This window comes from Castor canadensis, chromosome 9 (assembly GCF_047511655.1).
Source record: "Castor canadensis chromosome 9, mCasCan1.hap1v2, whole genome shotgun sequence".
In the NCBI taxonomy this organism is placed as follows: domain Eukaryota; kingdom Metazoa; phylum Chordata; class Mammalia; order Rodentia; family Castoridae; genus Castor; species Castor canadensis.
The window spans coordinates 145,920,665-145,936,342 of NC_133394.1; the positions used below are offsets into that span (position 1 = coordinate 145,920,665).

General features: G+C 38.7%; 1 protein-coding gene across 4 annotated transcripts in view; it reads left to right on the forward strand.

Annotated features, from left to right (window-relative positions):
* Positions 1-15,678, forward strand: part of Bod1l1 (biorientation of chromosomes in cell division 1 like 1) — a 54,814-nt gene that overhangs the window by 15,744 nt on the left and 23,392 nt on the right. For all 4 annotated transcript variants that reach the window (XM_074042599.1, XM_074042601.1, XM_074042600.1 and 1 more), the window contains exons 6-12: positions 275-441; positions 1,774-1,885; positions 2,517-2,655; positions 3,603-3,675; positions 5,573-11,660; positions 14,068-14,132; positions 15,272-15,356. In XM_074042599.1, the coding sequence (XP_073898700.1) occupies positions 275-441; positions 1,774-1,885; positions 2,517-2,655; positions 3,603-3,675; positions 5,573-11,660; positions 14,068-14,132; positions 15,272-15,356 (6,729 nt within the window). The remainder of the gene's footprint in view (positions 1-274; positions 442-1,773; positions 1,886-2,516; positions 2,656-3,602; positions 3,676-5,572; positions 11,661-14,067; positions 14,133-15,271; positions 15,357-15,678) is intronic.

Below are 15,678 nucleotides of genomic sequence, written 5' to 3' on the forward strand. Positions count from 1 at the left end.
CTTTACTGACTTAACCTTTCTAAAGCTTTTCTTTTAACGACATGAATAAGTATGTCTAATTTGTATTTGCCTGCCTTTAAGGTGATTGTTAAATTAAGATATGAATTTTAGCTTTTTAAAATGTTAATTTTTGAATTATCACATATACATGTTTCCCATTTTGTACCTACAAATACAGTTGAGTTTTATCGATACTGCTTTTGCTGCTTGTACAAACTAATCTTGTTACTGCTAATTCACAGAAGCATGTCTTTTCTTACTGACTTTTTTCCAGATGAAGAGAAGAACAAACAGAATAAAACAAAAACTCAAACTAGTGATTCTAATGAAGGAAAAGCAAAAAGTGTGCGGCATGCTTATGTTCACAAACCATACCTTTATTCAAAATACTATAGTGATTCTGATGACGAACTTACTGTAGAGCAGCGGCGGCAGTCTATTGTAAGTCCAGTTTGATCTCTTATAACTTTAACCTACGATATTAGGCTGTCAAACTTAGTAGTCTGTGCTCAAGATACTGGTGTGCATGTGAAGCAGACATACTGGCTGTACCTTCAGGATCCTTGTCATTTAACTAGATAGAATAGACACATGTGACTCAAGTATTTGTAGCATTGTTACTAATAAAAGTGAAAGACTGACTGGTAACAATCCAAATGGTGCATGGTATGTAAATATTTGAATTAATATGTATGGGATCATAGAAAGATACCACATTAGCCATTATTTATAGGGAAATGTCCATGTATTTCCTGGATTTGGAAATGCTTCCAATTATGAAATGTTCTATTGAGAACATGATTTTAATGGAATTATTAAGAACATGATTTTAAAGAAAATTACTACCTCATTCATGTATACATCACTTTTAAGATGACTTACAGTTTAAGAAATATTAAAATATGAAAAGGAAGTATTATAGAAATACGACTTGAAGAAAGTACCCCAAAACGCGAATAGTGGTTAGACTTCCTTCCAGGCTTATCTTTTGAAAAGATTACTTGGTCAGGAGTTTCACTTTGATTTTGTGCTCTGGAGTGATGGGAATAACACAATGATTGTGAATTCCCTCTGGTTTAAAATAGGACAGAGGAGAGTCTCAAGTCCAAATCCTGAGTCCCATGAGTATAACCACCAAATCAAAATCATTGTCAAACTAACCTGTCACTTTAATCTTTTCTTTTAAAATAACTCAAAAGGAGTGGAGTCGTGGCTCAAGCAGTAGAGTGCCTGCTTTGCTAGTACAAAGCCCAGAGTTCAAATCCCAGTCCCATCAAAAGATTCAAAAGAATAACTGAAAAGTTGTGCAGCTCTACCTATATACAGTGATGCTCATATTTTCATAGCTAACTCTTTAATTGAAACAACCTGTGTATTGAATCACCATTTTCCAGAGTAATACCTTCCCCATTCTTTAAAGCAATGGCATTCTGAAGAAAATAATGGGGATATTTTCACATTTGTCTCTTTTGGTTCTTTTGTTAGCTTCCAAATTGAAGCACACACACACCTGTACATACACATACATGCACATACAAGTGTGTGTATATGCATGTGCTTGCGTGCACTTTTATGGCATCCCTTGATTTTTAAGAACATCTGAAGGGTAGACTAAAACTTTTTTGTGGTGTTAGGGATTGAACCCAGGGCCTCACACATGCTAGAGGTTTACCACTGAACTGTAACACTAGTCCTAAAACTTTTTCTTATATATTTCTTTCACAGTGTTTTTGGTTTTGCCTGATAACCAGTCAGGGTATTTTGTGGTTTTAGGCTAAAGAAAAAGAAGAGAGACTTTTAAGAAGACAAATTAATAGAGAGAAACTTGAAGAAAAACGAAAACAGAAAGCAGAAAAGACAAAGTCTTCCAAAGCCAAGAATCAAGGTATAGCAGCTATTATCTTTTGTTATATTAGATTTATATACTCCATTATTTTCTAGTTACTCTTATATTACTTATGACATATGCATACAAAATAGTGTGTTCTCAAGCGTGGAAGATTCCCTTACTTTTTAATCTGATATGTTTGGTCATTTTCTTTAGATTATATTGCTATATTTTCATTCAGCGTTCAATCAGGTACTGGTTTATCCCCCTGATGTGTTAGTAATTTATTTTCCAGTAATGATAGAATGAACTATCACTGGAAAATGGATTGTTAACAAAAGTAATCAAGCCTTACTGGTGATATTAATAGAGTTAACCTATATTTTGTGTTAGTTTTGGAGGGTTTGTTTGTTTATTGTGGGCTGAGGACTAAATCTCTAGTGCCTCAAGCATGGTAAGAACGTGATCTACCACTGAGCTATACCCTCAGCCCCATTTGTCAACATTTATCTGTGTAGCATATTGTGTGAAACACAATTGAATTCTGCTGTGTTTATTTCAACACAACTTATGAGCCATTAAAAGCCATTTGCATTTTTATACTGATTAGAAAACCTTAATGAAAAATAAACATAACGCTATTCATAAACTCTTGTGAAATACAGGTTATTGATTGTTTTTTTCCTAGGTAAAAGTAGCATGGACTTAGAAGAAACATCAACAAAGAATTTGGAACCGAAAGCCCCCAGAATTAAAGAAGTCCTTAAGGAACGGAAAGTTTTGGAGAAAAAAGTAGCCTTAAGCAAAAGAAGAAAAAAAGACTCAAGGTACATATTTTAGCAGGCCATATTCCAATTGTACCACTCTTGGCATACTTTCAGAAGAGAGGCATTGAAAATGGCAATAGAAATTCATACCTTGAATCATATTTTGCCTCATATTTTTAAAGGACCTAGAGTTTCATTTTTATTGTGTTCATTCATTGTGTTAAAATCTATACAATTTCAAAGTAAAATATCTTAATCTTAATTATTTTTGTGAAAATCTGGTGGAAGCTTAAGACCTTCTCCCAGAAAAGTATACATACATAAACAAACTGTAATCCATATAATTTCAGAGAGTTAATGGATCCTCTAGAAGCAGCCCTGTTCTGGCATTTGATCGCCACTTACAATAATTACATCTGTCATCTTAGTCTTTCCACACACTTATTTTTACTAGTATCCCATGCTTCTCCCCCTAACCCAAAGACTAAGCCAGGTTCTTTTTTTAACACTGCATTATCATTATTAATTTCTGTAAGAATTAGAAAGTCAGAGGTGCTTATGAATATGAAGTCATGTGAGCCATGGGTTACAATTTTGCAGTTCCATTAAGCTGTAATTATGTAAATTAATCAAGATAAGTGATTTGTAAGAACTCAGTGAAATTTATTATTATACGTCATTCCTATTAATCTGAACATAGAAAGTTTCCCTGTTTACTCAAAAGATGGTAATTTTCAAAATGTAAATATAGTCCATAAGTATTCATCTTCAGGCAATGAGTTAGAAAAAGTCATTCCATTTTATCTTCCTTTAGCACCAAAGGCAGTTCCTGCTACATTTGGATTATGTTCATTATGACTAAGAATAGGATTTAAATCAACTGTAACAAGTCTCCACTTATAGATTAAGTATTTATAGTAAAGGAGAGGTTTGTTTTTTTTTTCCAAACTCTGAAAAATTCTTATATTAAGTTGAAGTTCATATTTTTGACTTTTTCCCCCTCTTAGGAATGTTGAAGAGAATTACAAAAAGAAACAGCAGTCTGAAGAAGATTCCAAAGAGACCCTCAAAACAAGTGAGGTGTGTCTTAATAAAACCCATCTCCATTGTTCTTTTGTTAGAGATAGATCATTTAGGCCTTTATAGTAAAACTTAGAATGTCATTTGATCTTTTTTACATGAAATAAAAAGATGTTCCCATTCAGCCTTCTTGAATCCCTATCCTATGATCTGAATTCCTCATTAAGTGAGTTAATTTATGTGATATTTTGTCTGTGTAGTAGCTACTTTTCTTCTCGTCCTTCCTCTCTCCTCACCTTGTTTCTTATATTGGCAGTAACCAAATTGCCATTTATAATAAGAAGAAAGAAGAAAGAGGGGGATAAAAACTAAAATCCCTTCCCCATAAAGGATCATCCATTTTGTCTCTTTGATTCTTTGTCCACAAGGGCACATAGTTTTTTTAGTGGAAGTAATGTGAAAATATTTTTCACACTTTACTTGTCTTATTACCTGGTCACTTAATGGTTGACTAACGTTATATTAAATGGATTTTTTTTTATATGATTGTTTTTATATTTGAGCACTTCAGAGTGTATTAAAAATTTGGTTGTAGTAAAAACATCTGCAATGAATATTTTTCCCTTTTTGGATTATTTTCTTGGGACAAACTTTGGCGTTCACTAGGGTTAAATTCTTGTTTACACAGCCATATTTAAAATTCCGTATCTGGAATATCTTCACATTTTTATCTTAACCATTCCACTAATAATTTACTGATTATTTGTTCAAAGCCAATAAATATTTTTAGTTTCTTTATTGAAAATTACAAGCATAGTTAGATGTACATCCTGAAGTTTTACTGCATAGTTTTGAATATTTAACTTTGTGGTAATTTTTTTGTAAAAAATTATCTCATAAAATTTTACTCACATTAATTGCTTAAAATTGTTTTTTGAAAAACTAGTTTGATAACTTTTCTTTGAGAAATTTAATTTTGAAGTACTTGCTAAGATCTTGCTATGTATATAAATCTTTATATATATGAATATAATGTATGTATATGTATCTACGTATATAAATCTATGTTGAAATTTAAGGAATACATTGTTAAGCTGACCTAGAGGCACAAAGGTCTTTCTAAGGACAGGATTTTGACATGTTATTTGAATAAGAATAATTATAGTTAGTAGTCAGTGAGTCTTTATTGAAGTGAGTGTAATCAACATCTTCTTATTAATAGTAATAATTACTCATTGCCAAACTCGGGGGATGAAGAGGAAAGTTCACATGCTCTGCTCTTAATATCTTCCCCTGAATGCATAAACATATTTACAAATACATAGCTGTATTACATATGTTATTGTTACTGTGGGGTGCTGTGTACATTTGAAATCTTATAAGACTATCATACAATTGGTCTAAATTTATGTGATTTCCATAAAATATTAGAGTTTCTGTATTGAAAACCTGTATTTTAGTGTAAAATTTTTAAATTATCTACATCAGCATGTATAGTGTTTTTAGACTAAAAGGAGCATCAGACTGTCATTCATTCCACTTACATTTATTACATTAATTGTCAACATCATGGGCATTAGTGGGCTGTAGCAGTTTAGAGTTGAAGAAAGCCTCCTAAATTCATGGGTGAACCTTCGGAGAAATCTCAGGAGAATGTGAGCCTGTGGAGTTGCCTGCAATGTAGTGGGAAGAGTGCTAGACTCAGAAGGAGATCATCTAAACTCATTTCCAGCATAGCTCCTTGATGCCTAACCTTCAAGTGATGGAGTCCCACTCACTGAGCTTCAGATTCCCCATATATAAAAAGAGGTTAGTAATGCCTACCACAGGCATCCAAGGATCAAGTGAAGTTTTTCATACGTACCAGCACTCAACATATTAAATGCCCCCAAATATTAATTTGAATCTAAAGATTGATTTTGGTATTTCTCATATTTTAACATTTGTTTTCTTACAGCATTGTGAAAAGGAAAAGGCATCTTCTTCAAAGGAACTGAAGCATGCTCATGCAAAAGGCGAGCCAAGTAAACCTGCCCGGAGACTTTCAGAATCTTTTCATTCAGCTGAAGAAAACAAAAATGAACCCAAAGTAGAAAGAGAACATAAAAGAAGAACGTCTACCCCTGTTGCAGTGGAAGGGTCACAGGAAGAAGCTGACACAAGGGAAGGAAAAAGGCAAGTAGACCGCTCAGAAAGTGGAATGGAGGAAACCCAGAAACAGAAAAGTACTCTTAAAAATGAAAAACATCTAAAGAAAGATGATTCTGAAACACCACATTTGAAAAATCTACCTAAGAAAGAGGTAAAATCCTCCAAGGAAAAGCCTGAAAAAGAGAAAACTCTGTCAGAAGAAAAATTGTCTATAAAACACAAACATAAAGGTGAGAATGCACATAAAGTAGGTGATGAGACAGAACTTCACTCTGAGAAAGGCTTAAAAGTAGAGGAAAATATTCAGAAACAGAGCCAGCAAACCAAGCTTTCTTCAGATGATAAAGCTGAACGAAAAAGTAAACATAGGAATGAAAGGAAATTATCAGTCTTAGGGAAAGATGGAAAGCCAGTTTCTGAATACATTATAAAAACAGATGAGAATGTACGAAAAGAAAACAACAAGAAAGAGAAGCACATGTTGTCTGAAAAAGCTAAGGCAGAGCACAAATCCAGACGGTCAAGTGATTCTAAAATTCAGAAAGATTCTTCCAGTTCCAAGCAACACAGTACCACAGTTCAGAGAAGAAGTGAAAGTTATTCAGAAGATAAGTGTGATACAGACTCAACTAATTTAGATAGTAATTTAAAACCAGAAGAAGTTGTTCACAAGGAGAGGCGAAGAACGAAGAGCTTGTTGGAAGAAAAACTTATGTTGAAGTCTAAACCAAGAGGTCAAGGCAAACAATTAAAAGTTACTGAAACAGAATTACAAGAAAGTGTCACAAAACAGACATCCACTCCAAAACCAGATAAGGAGAAGAATACAGAAGAAAATGACTCCGAAAAACAACGCAAGTCTAAAGTTGAAGACAAGGCTTTAGAAGAAACTGGTGTTGAACACGTGCTAGAGAGTGTCACTTCTTCAGCACATAGTACACAGAAAGACTCTAGTCACAGAGCGAAGTTATCATTGGCAAAGGAGAAATATAAGGGTGACAAAGATTCAACCTCTTCCAGACTTGAGAGAAAGTTATCAGATGGGCACAAAAACAGAAGCTTAAAGCACAGTAGTAAAGACATGAAAAAGAAGGAAGAAAATAAATCTGATGACAAGGATGGTAAAGAAGTTGACAGTAATCATGAAAAGACCAGAGGGAATGGTTCAGTCATAGAAAAGAAAGTAAGTAGAAGGTTGTGTGAAAATCGAAGGGGAAGCTTATCACAAGAAATGACCAAAGGAGAAGATAAATTAGCAGCAAACACTTTAGGCACTCCCAGTAGTTCCTCTCTTCAGAGACCGAAAAAAACTGGCGAAACCTCATCAATCTCTGAAGAGCCAATGGAAATTGACTCTGAGGCAGCTGTCGAAAATGTATTTGAAGTATCTAAAATCCAAGACTGCAGCAATAATAGTTCTCAACATGATATTGACTCTGACATTGTCATAAAGCAAAAAACTACTGCCACAGTTCTCAAGGATGAGTTAAGAATTTCCATAGTAGATTCAAAAGCAGCAACTGCAGCCTGTAAATCGGGGCGTGGAATGGGAATTACTAGCAATTCTGAAAAGTATGCTGAACATAACAACACCTTAACAAAGAAAGTGCACATCCAAAGTGCTGTGTCCAAACCAAATCCTGGGGAGAAAGAGCTCATTCAACGAGGAGCTCATAAAGTGAATGTGGACTCTGAGACAAGTCACAGAATGTTTTCTAATGCCCCATCAGAAAATGATAGGATACAAAAGAGTTTGAAAAGCATAGATGGATCCACTGAAGAACATGCCACTCCAGGAGACACTGCTCTTGAACATTCCACAGAATTAGGCCCCTCACCATCCTTAGATTCCAAGACTGTTGTGCCTCAGAAAGAATCTCCTGATTCACATGTAATTCCTCCAGTTCATGGAAGAACTGTTTCAGAAGGTAGTACAGTCAGCGCCTCCCTTATGGATCCCTCAGATATCCCTAACCAAAGTTTGACTATCAGAAAATTAGAAGTCCCTAGGGCAGGTGACAGCAAAGCAGGTGGTGACAGTTCTGTGGCAGCAAAAGGAAGTGTGGCTGTCAAGAAGAACATTCCAGGAGAACACCAGGCTACTTTATTAGACAGTAAGCAAGGAAAAGTAAATATACCTCTTGCTAGCAAGTCAACAGACATAATTGTGGAAAATGAGAATGTTGACAAAGAAGCTGATTTGATGGACATGGCCAAGAAAGAAAGTGACTTAAATGCAGAGCCCAGTTTAAAGCAGACAGCTAGAGCTGCAATGGAAAATGGCAAGGAAGATGACATTGCTGTTGATCATGTGGTAGGCATGAGTACAGAAAAGGTTGCTGAAACAGTTGAACTTAAGAGTGACCCAGGTGAAATTAAATTAGTACCAATTGATGTTGAAAAAAGGGCTGAAAACAGTGAGGTAGACACAAGTGCTGGAGGTAATGCTGCCTCCTATGTGTCTCAACAAAGGAATGGAAAAACTGAAAAGGTGGCTGCTAGATCCGGTAGAGCAGAAAAGACTTCAGTTGCCACAAGTACTGAAGGGAAGGACAAAGGCATCACCTTAACTCCAGTAAAGGCTGGGGATGCCACCACCACTTCTACAGAAACAGGAGAGAGAGTGATGGCTTTGCCTTGCACCAGCAATGAGGCAGATGAAGGCTTCATAATAGGTGTGTGCCCTAGAAACAATCCCCTCCGGGTCGGGGTGGAAGCAAACGAATGTACTGTTTTTGCTGCAGCTGAAGAGAGTGGGGGTGTTGTCACAGAAGGATTTGCTGAAAGTGAAACTTTCCTTACAAGCACCAAGGAAGGAGAAAGTAGAGAGTGTACTGTGGCCGAATCAGAAGACAGAGCAGCAGGCCCTGTGGCTGCTGATACTGTTAAAACAGAAGCCAACTTGAGCGGTGTTGTGACAGAAGAAAAAGATGATGCTGTAACCAGTGCAGGGTCTGAAGAAAAGTGTGATGGTTCTTCAAGTAGAGACTCAGAAATTGTTGAAGGGACTGTTACTTTCATTAGCGAAGGTGAAAGCGATGGAGCAGTTACAAGTGCTGGGACAGAAATAAGAGCAGGATCCATAAGCAGTGAAGAGGTTGATGGGTCCCAGGGAAATAGGACACGAATGGGTCCCAAAAAAGAAACGGAGGGTACTGTGACATGTACAGGAGCAGAGCGCAGAAGTGATAACTTTGTTATCTGTTCAGTAACTGGGGCAGGGCCCCGGGAGGAGCATGTGGTGACTGGTGCAGATGTGGTCCAAGTAGATAATGATGCACCTCCCGGGACAAGCACCAACCCAGGAGATGGTTCTGGGAATGATGGTGCAGAAGGTGAGAGTGCAGTCACCAGCACAGGCATAACAGAAGAAGATGGGGAAGGGCCAGCAAGTTGCACTGGCATGGAAGACAGTAGTGAAGGCTGCGCTATAAGTTCTGAAACGCAAGAAAATGGAGAGAGTGCAATGGACAGCACGGTAGCCAAAGATGTCACTAATGCACCCTTAGTGGCTGCTGGTCCCTGTGATGATGAAGGCATTGTGACCAGCACAGGTGCAAAAGAAGAGGATGACGAGGGGGAGGGCATTGTGACTAGTACAGGAAGAGGAAATGAAATTGGACATGCTTCAACTTGCACAGGAATAGAAGAAAGTGAAGGAGTGTTGGTTTGCGAGAGCATAGAAGGAGTCAGTCAGATTGGTCCTATAGTAGAGCATGTGGATGCTGAGGCTGGTGTGGCCATCATGAATGCAAATGAGAGTAATGTTGACAGCATGAGTAGTACAGAAAAGAAAATGAAAGGCACAGAGATCTATTCCAGTGCCAAAGGGATTGTGGAAAGCAGTGTGACCAGTGTGGTTGCAGGAAAGACTGATGCTGTCCCAGTTCCAGAAGGTTGTGAAGGCCCCATGACTAGTGCAGCTTCTGATCAAAGTGATGGTCAGCTCACCAGGAAAGAAACAGTTGAAGATGCCTCTATTTCCACTGGCCTGGTAGGGGGTAGTTATGATGTTCTTGTATCTGGTGCAGTCCCAGAATGTGAAGTTGACCACACATCACAAAGTGAAAAAGAAGATGAGGGCATCATCACCTCTGTCGAAAATGATGAGTGTGATGGCCTCATGGCTACTACAGCCAGTGATGATAATTCCAACCAAGGTAGCTTGCCTGGGAGTAAGAGTCAAGGCAAAGGCTTGATGATTTCCACCAGTACAACAAATGATTACACCCCTCAGGTAAGCACAGTTATAAGTGAAAGGCATTCAAGTACTCTGAGAACTGAAGAACACTTGGAAGGCAACAGAGTGAACATGGAAGAATTTGAGGCCCCCATGCCCAGTGCAGTTTCAGGTGATGAGAGCCAACTCACTGCTAGCCGAAGTGAAGAGAAGGATGAGTGTGCCATGATTTCCACAAGCATAGGGGAAGAGTTTGAAGTGCCTATTTCCAGTGCAGTAGCCATCAAATGCACTGAAAGTCATCAGCCAGTTGCAGCAGTTGAGGAAAGAGCCAAAGGTCCAATCTTTATAAGCACTGAGGACTTCGAGGTACCTATGCCTAGTGCTCCCACAGAAGCTGAAAGCCCTTTTTCCTCAACCCGCAAGGAAGAAAAGGATGAGTGTGCCCTCATTTCCACCAGCATAGCAGAAGAATGTGAGGCCTCTATTTCTGGTGTAAGTGAAAATGCGCCATCTGTTACAGATGGGAGTGCTGTTATCTCCACAAGCTCAGTGGAAGATTGTGAGGGCCCCGTGTCTAGCGCTGTACCTCAAGAGGAGGTCCATCCAGTAGTCACACCAGCAGAAGAGACAAGTGACACTGCCATGATTTCCACAAGCACTTCCGAAGGCTGCGAAGCAGTCATGGTTGGTCCCATCCCTGTGGATGAAGACCAGGTCACCATTGCGAGAGTGGAAGACTTGAGTGATGCTGCCATCATCTCTACCAGCACAGCTGAGTATGTGCTGATGGGTACTAGTCTGGACAAACACGAAGAGAATCAAGCAGCTGCCCACAACCTAGAAGGAAATGATGACCTGTCGGCTACAAAAGTGAGCAAGTGTGAGGTTCCCATGCCCAGCCTCATGGCTGAGAGTAATTGTCAGTGTCCTGTGCCATTTACAAGAGGCAAAGAAGAGCACCTCGTACTGGCAGCGAGCCCTGAGGAAGGGCAGGGCAGGTCGTCAGTCTACAATTGTTCTGCAGGGCGAGGCCAACCAAGTGTTGTATGTGCAGAAGAGGAAGAGAGACATGACAAGGACTGCTCTGGCCAAGGTCCATTTGCAGGAAGAGGACAGAAGGAGAGTACTTTTCACCTCAAAAATGCAGAAGAGAAGAATGTATTGCCAAGCTCCATTCAGAAGAAAGACAAAAGCCCAGAGGCAGAAACTGTAGGGGACAGCAGCACAACCAGTTATTTGGCATTAAGGAGCTTGGAGAGGAATGCCAACTCATCTGTCCATCTGAGTGGACCAGAACAGACATCTGATGAGGAGCTCTCTATCAGTATTTGCCATTTGGCCACAGTAAATACCGGTGCTAAAAAATCTGACCACATCCCACCTATCAAAGACCCTGCAGCAGAGTATTCTATTCCTCCTCTCCAGCAGGGGCCTGAGGACAACTTGAAAGCCACTACCACCAAATGTATTACAGGCCAGGAGTCAAAAATTGCTTCTTCCCACACATTGATCCTTCCAGCTGCCTACCACTTAGCTCCATCAGCTCCACAATGTGTAAAGGACTTGCCACCAAAGAGTGATCACAATGGCAAATGTACTGCCAAGGCATCTGCTGAGAAAACAGAACATGTTACTGACACAAGGACATTACTTCACAAGGAAGGAAACCTCAAGGTCACTGTTTCTGCTAAAGAAAATTTGTGTGACAGAGGTGAGAATCTTTTCTAATTGCATATGTCTGCAATTTACACACTAATTAAATATTTCATTTAAGACAGTCTTTCAAAAGATGATTCTAAAATGATAATATAATTTTTTTCTTGCTGTGTTACAAAATAACTCATCAAACTTGAAGGTTAGACTGCTCTAAAAATTACTTACTAGGACAGGTGCAGTAGCCCACAACTGTAATCCTAGCTACGCAGGAGGTGGAGATTGTGAGAATCACCATTCAAGCCCAGCCTGGGCAAAAAGTTTGTGAGACTTCATCTCAACTAGTAAAAACTGGGCGAGGTGTGCCTGTCATCCCAGCTGAGTGAGAAACATAAATAGGAGGATCATAGTCCAGGCTGGCCTGGGCATAAAAGCAAAATGCTGTTTGAAAAATAACTAAAACAAAAGGGCTGGAGACATGGCTCAAGTTGTAGAGCACCTGCCTAACAAGTATAAGGCCCTCAGTAGTTCTGCCAAAATAAATAAATAGAACCGTATACCCATTTCTCATGTGTAAGGAGAGAAGAGGTAGGACTCTGGAACATGGGAATTCAGCTAACTATGTGTTGTCTTCATGACTAATGACTGTTACAAGTTTCTAAGTCTCTTTGTTTTTCAATTTTTGTCTCTTCCCCGCCCTCTCCTCCCCCACCCCTGCCATGGTCCTAGGGATCAAACCCAGGGCCTCAAGCCTATCAGGCAAACATTCTACCACTGAACAACACTCTCAGCCTCTATTATTTTTGTTAACTGACTTTACTGTTCAAGTAAAATGAGTGTCTGGTTTCAGATATGTTTGTAAGACAATGGCACCATATTCCCTCTTGACAGATTTTGGAGAATTCTGGTCTTTTTAATTGGTGACTTTCAAGGGTATAGTCTCTGTCATTCATCAAACCATCCAAATTCAGATACTACATACAAGGTACTTACTGTACTAAGCTCTGAGGATGCAAAGATAGATACTCAAAGATGGGAAGGCAGCTGTGAATTCAACCATGTACTGTACCACGTTGGCAGCAGTACTGGTGTGGCAGGCACTTAGGATAAAGAAAAGCGTAGTGTGATGTAAGAGCTCAGAGGAAGCACATGGACTGGACTTGAAAGAATCCGGGGATGCTGGCTTCATTTCCACTCTGACTATAAATTAAGGCTTCCTGGACATGTAAACTAGAGCTGATCACAGCTGTTGTCTAACCTAGTCTATGATGCCATAGATTTAAGTCCTGTTCATTATAGGGACTTAGATGGGAGACCTTCAAAAATGTTATAAGGGCGGGGCACTGGTGGCTCACACCTGTAACCATAGCTACTCAGGAGGCAGAAATCAGGAGGATCACTGTTGGAAGCCAGACTCTTATCTCTAAAATACCCAACACCAAAAAGGACTAGCTCAAATGCTACAGCACCTGACTAGCAAGCATGAGGCCCTTACTTCAAACCCCAGGACCACAAATAAAAAAGAAAGAAAAGAAATGGTATTAGTGTTAAAATAAGTAACTTTAAATTTTTTTATTGATTTTAGCCTGGAGTATATTGAATGCCCAGGAATTTTTTTATGACTCAATCAATACAAAAATCTATTATTCCTCCTCCCCCCTTTTCCTCTGTAGGGACAAAAATAGAAGGTCCTTTATTTATTCATTCATTCATTCATTCATTCACTTATTTATTTATTCATTATTTTTGCAGTGCCGAATATTGAACTCAGAGCTTCATGCTTGCTAGGCAAGTGCTCTATCACTTGAACCGTGCCCCCAGTCCTAGAAGGGCTTTTGCAAGAAAAAAAAAACTTGCAGGCTGTTGGAAGAAAGAAGGCTTTTTTTTTTTTTTTTTTTTGGCAGTTTATGTGTGAAGCAGGTGAGAGAAACTGAAGAAGCCACAGCTACAGAGGGATAAGAGAAAGAGGCAAGACCAGAGTAAAATTGAGTGTCCACCTGAGAAAATTCCTTTGCCTTCTTTGGTCTACCTCAGTTATTTTAAGTTTATGCTCACTTCTGCTGTGTCAACATGAAGCAAATAAAGTGAGCCTATTTGTAAACCAAGTTTATTGCATATAAAAGCCTCAGTGATTCAATATATTTTTAGGTACAAACTTTATTAATAGAGATGACTGTAGAAAGACCCTGGGAAATAAGATGTCTCCACAAATATATTGTGCTGTTCTTTCTGGGCAGTCATCTTACTGTGCAAACAAGAAGCAATTTCACACCCCCAGAATACATAAATGACCCCTACCTCTCTTCCAGCTCCTTTTCCAGAAAATTAAGTTTTCTACTTAGAGTAAAATAAACCACCAAAGAAAAGGTGGCTTGCTGTGCCAGATAACATTTCATTTCTTTTTGATGTTGGGTGTATTTTGAAATCAAATTCTTAAGAAATGTTAATGGTTTGAATTTCATTAGGCAATGAAGAGTCTCCACCCAGTGTTTTGAGAGAATCAGAACTGACAGCCAACTTGAAAACTGAGGTATGGCTGATAATTGTTTTATGCTGAACTGTTAGTGCTTATGTTCCATTTCGTGATTGTGTGTGTGTGTGTGTGTGTGTGTCCCTCAGCTATATAGCTCCTGTAGTCAGTGTACTTCTAGCACTTTGTATTTTTATTGCCTTATCTTTGTAGGGGGGAAATACCAAGAACCTCAGTAATCTTAGTAAATAGTTCCAAATCCATCTCAAGATGGAAACTAGGAGTCTCCCTTCAGTTTTTCCTGGTCATCCTACATTTAATCCATTGCCAATTCTTATAGATTCCATTTCCAAAATAGAGCATGAATCCATCTATTTCTGTTCCTGTAGCTACTACTCTCATCTAAGCTACTACTTCAGTAGCCTCCTAATTAGACTTTTACTCCAGCTCCTCCTCTTGTCTATGATCAGCCACGCAGGTTGTCTTTAAAAAGAGAAATTAGGTCCTGTTATCACTCTGCTTAGAATTCCCCCTGGCTTCCCATCACATTTAGAATAAAATCTTTCATGTTTTTATTATGGCCTGTGTTGTACACAATTTACTCTGTATGCCCCCTTTGTAACCTGATCCCATGGCATCCTCCAGCTATATGAGACTGTAGCAGTGAACATGGGGGGTTGCAAACAGTGTACAGGGAGCACAACTTACCCAAAGAAACAGGGGCAGGCAGGCAGGAGGGCTTGGAAATTCTAAGAATTCTAAAAGTAGAGTAGAAGTTTACCAGGAGACATGGGAAAGAGAGAGCCTTCCAATCAAAGAGAGCTTATATTCTAAATTCACAGAGGGGAGAGCCTGTGGTTTGCTAGACTCACATCTGTGAGCTGTGGTGAGACTTAAGCCTGGCAAGGGAGTAGGACCTATCAGGAAGGGCCAAGTATGTTGTGCTGAGTTGGAGTTTTACTTTTTGCAATAGGAAAACCATTGATGAATGAAATATGAAATTGGTTTGGTTTTCATTTTTGTTGTTTTATTTTTTGTATTTTTTAAATACATACTCAGTTTTCAGTTTTATACAAAAGTAAGTTTTTATGTTGTTTCATGATACAAGGGGGGTTTCAATCATTCTCTGGAAAGCAGTCTTGCCTCCTTGTTGTACAAACCTCATTTAACTTGTTTTTATTGTGCTTTGCATTTTTAAGACATCTGTACCTTCAGAGGAAGAGAAAAATCATGAAATACAAGTAGCACCAGAAAGTCCCCATGTGGGAAAACTGAGTGAAATAGGTAAGCTCCCTTTGGTGGTTGTTTGCATTGTTTATTTTTCCAAATCTCTTTAAATCTGTAATAGAAAACAGGTTGTTTCTTATATCTGTTTCCACATTTATTCTGTTGCTGTCTATTGTTTTGGTTGCAGTATTAGGCCAAAATTCACCATAGATTTATATGTAGATTTTGTGTATACATGTGGTGGGGATTGAAACCATGGTCTCACACATACTAATCAAATATTCTACCACTGAGCTAACTCCCCAGCCACTGTGGTTAGAGTTAATAAACTTTTCAGTTAATTGTGAATATATCGTGTGGCTTCTGGAAAACTGTTGTT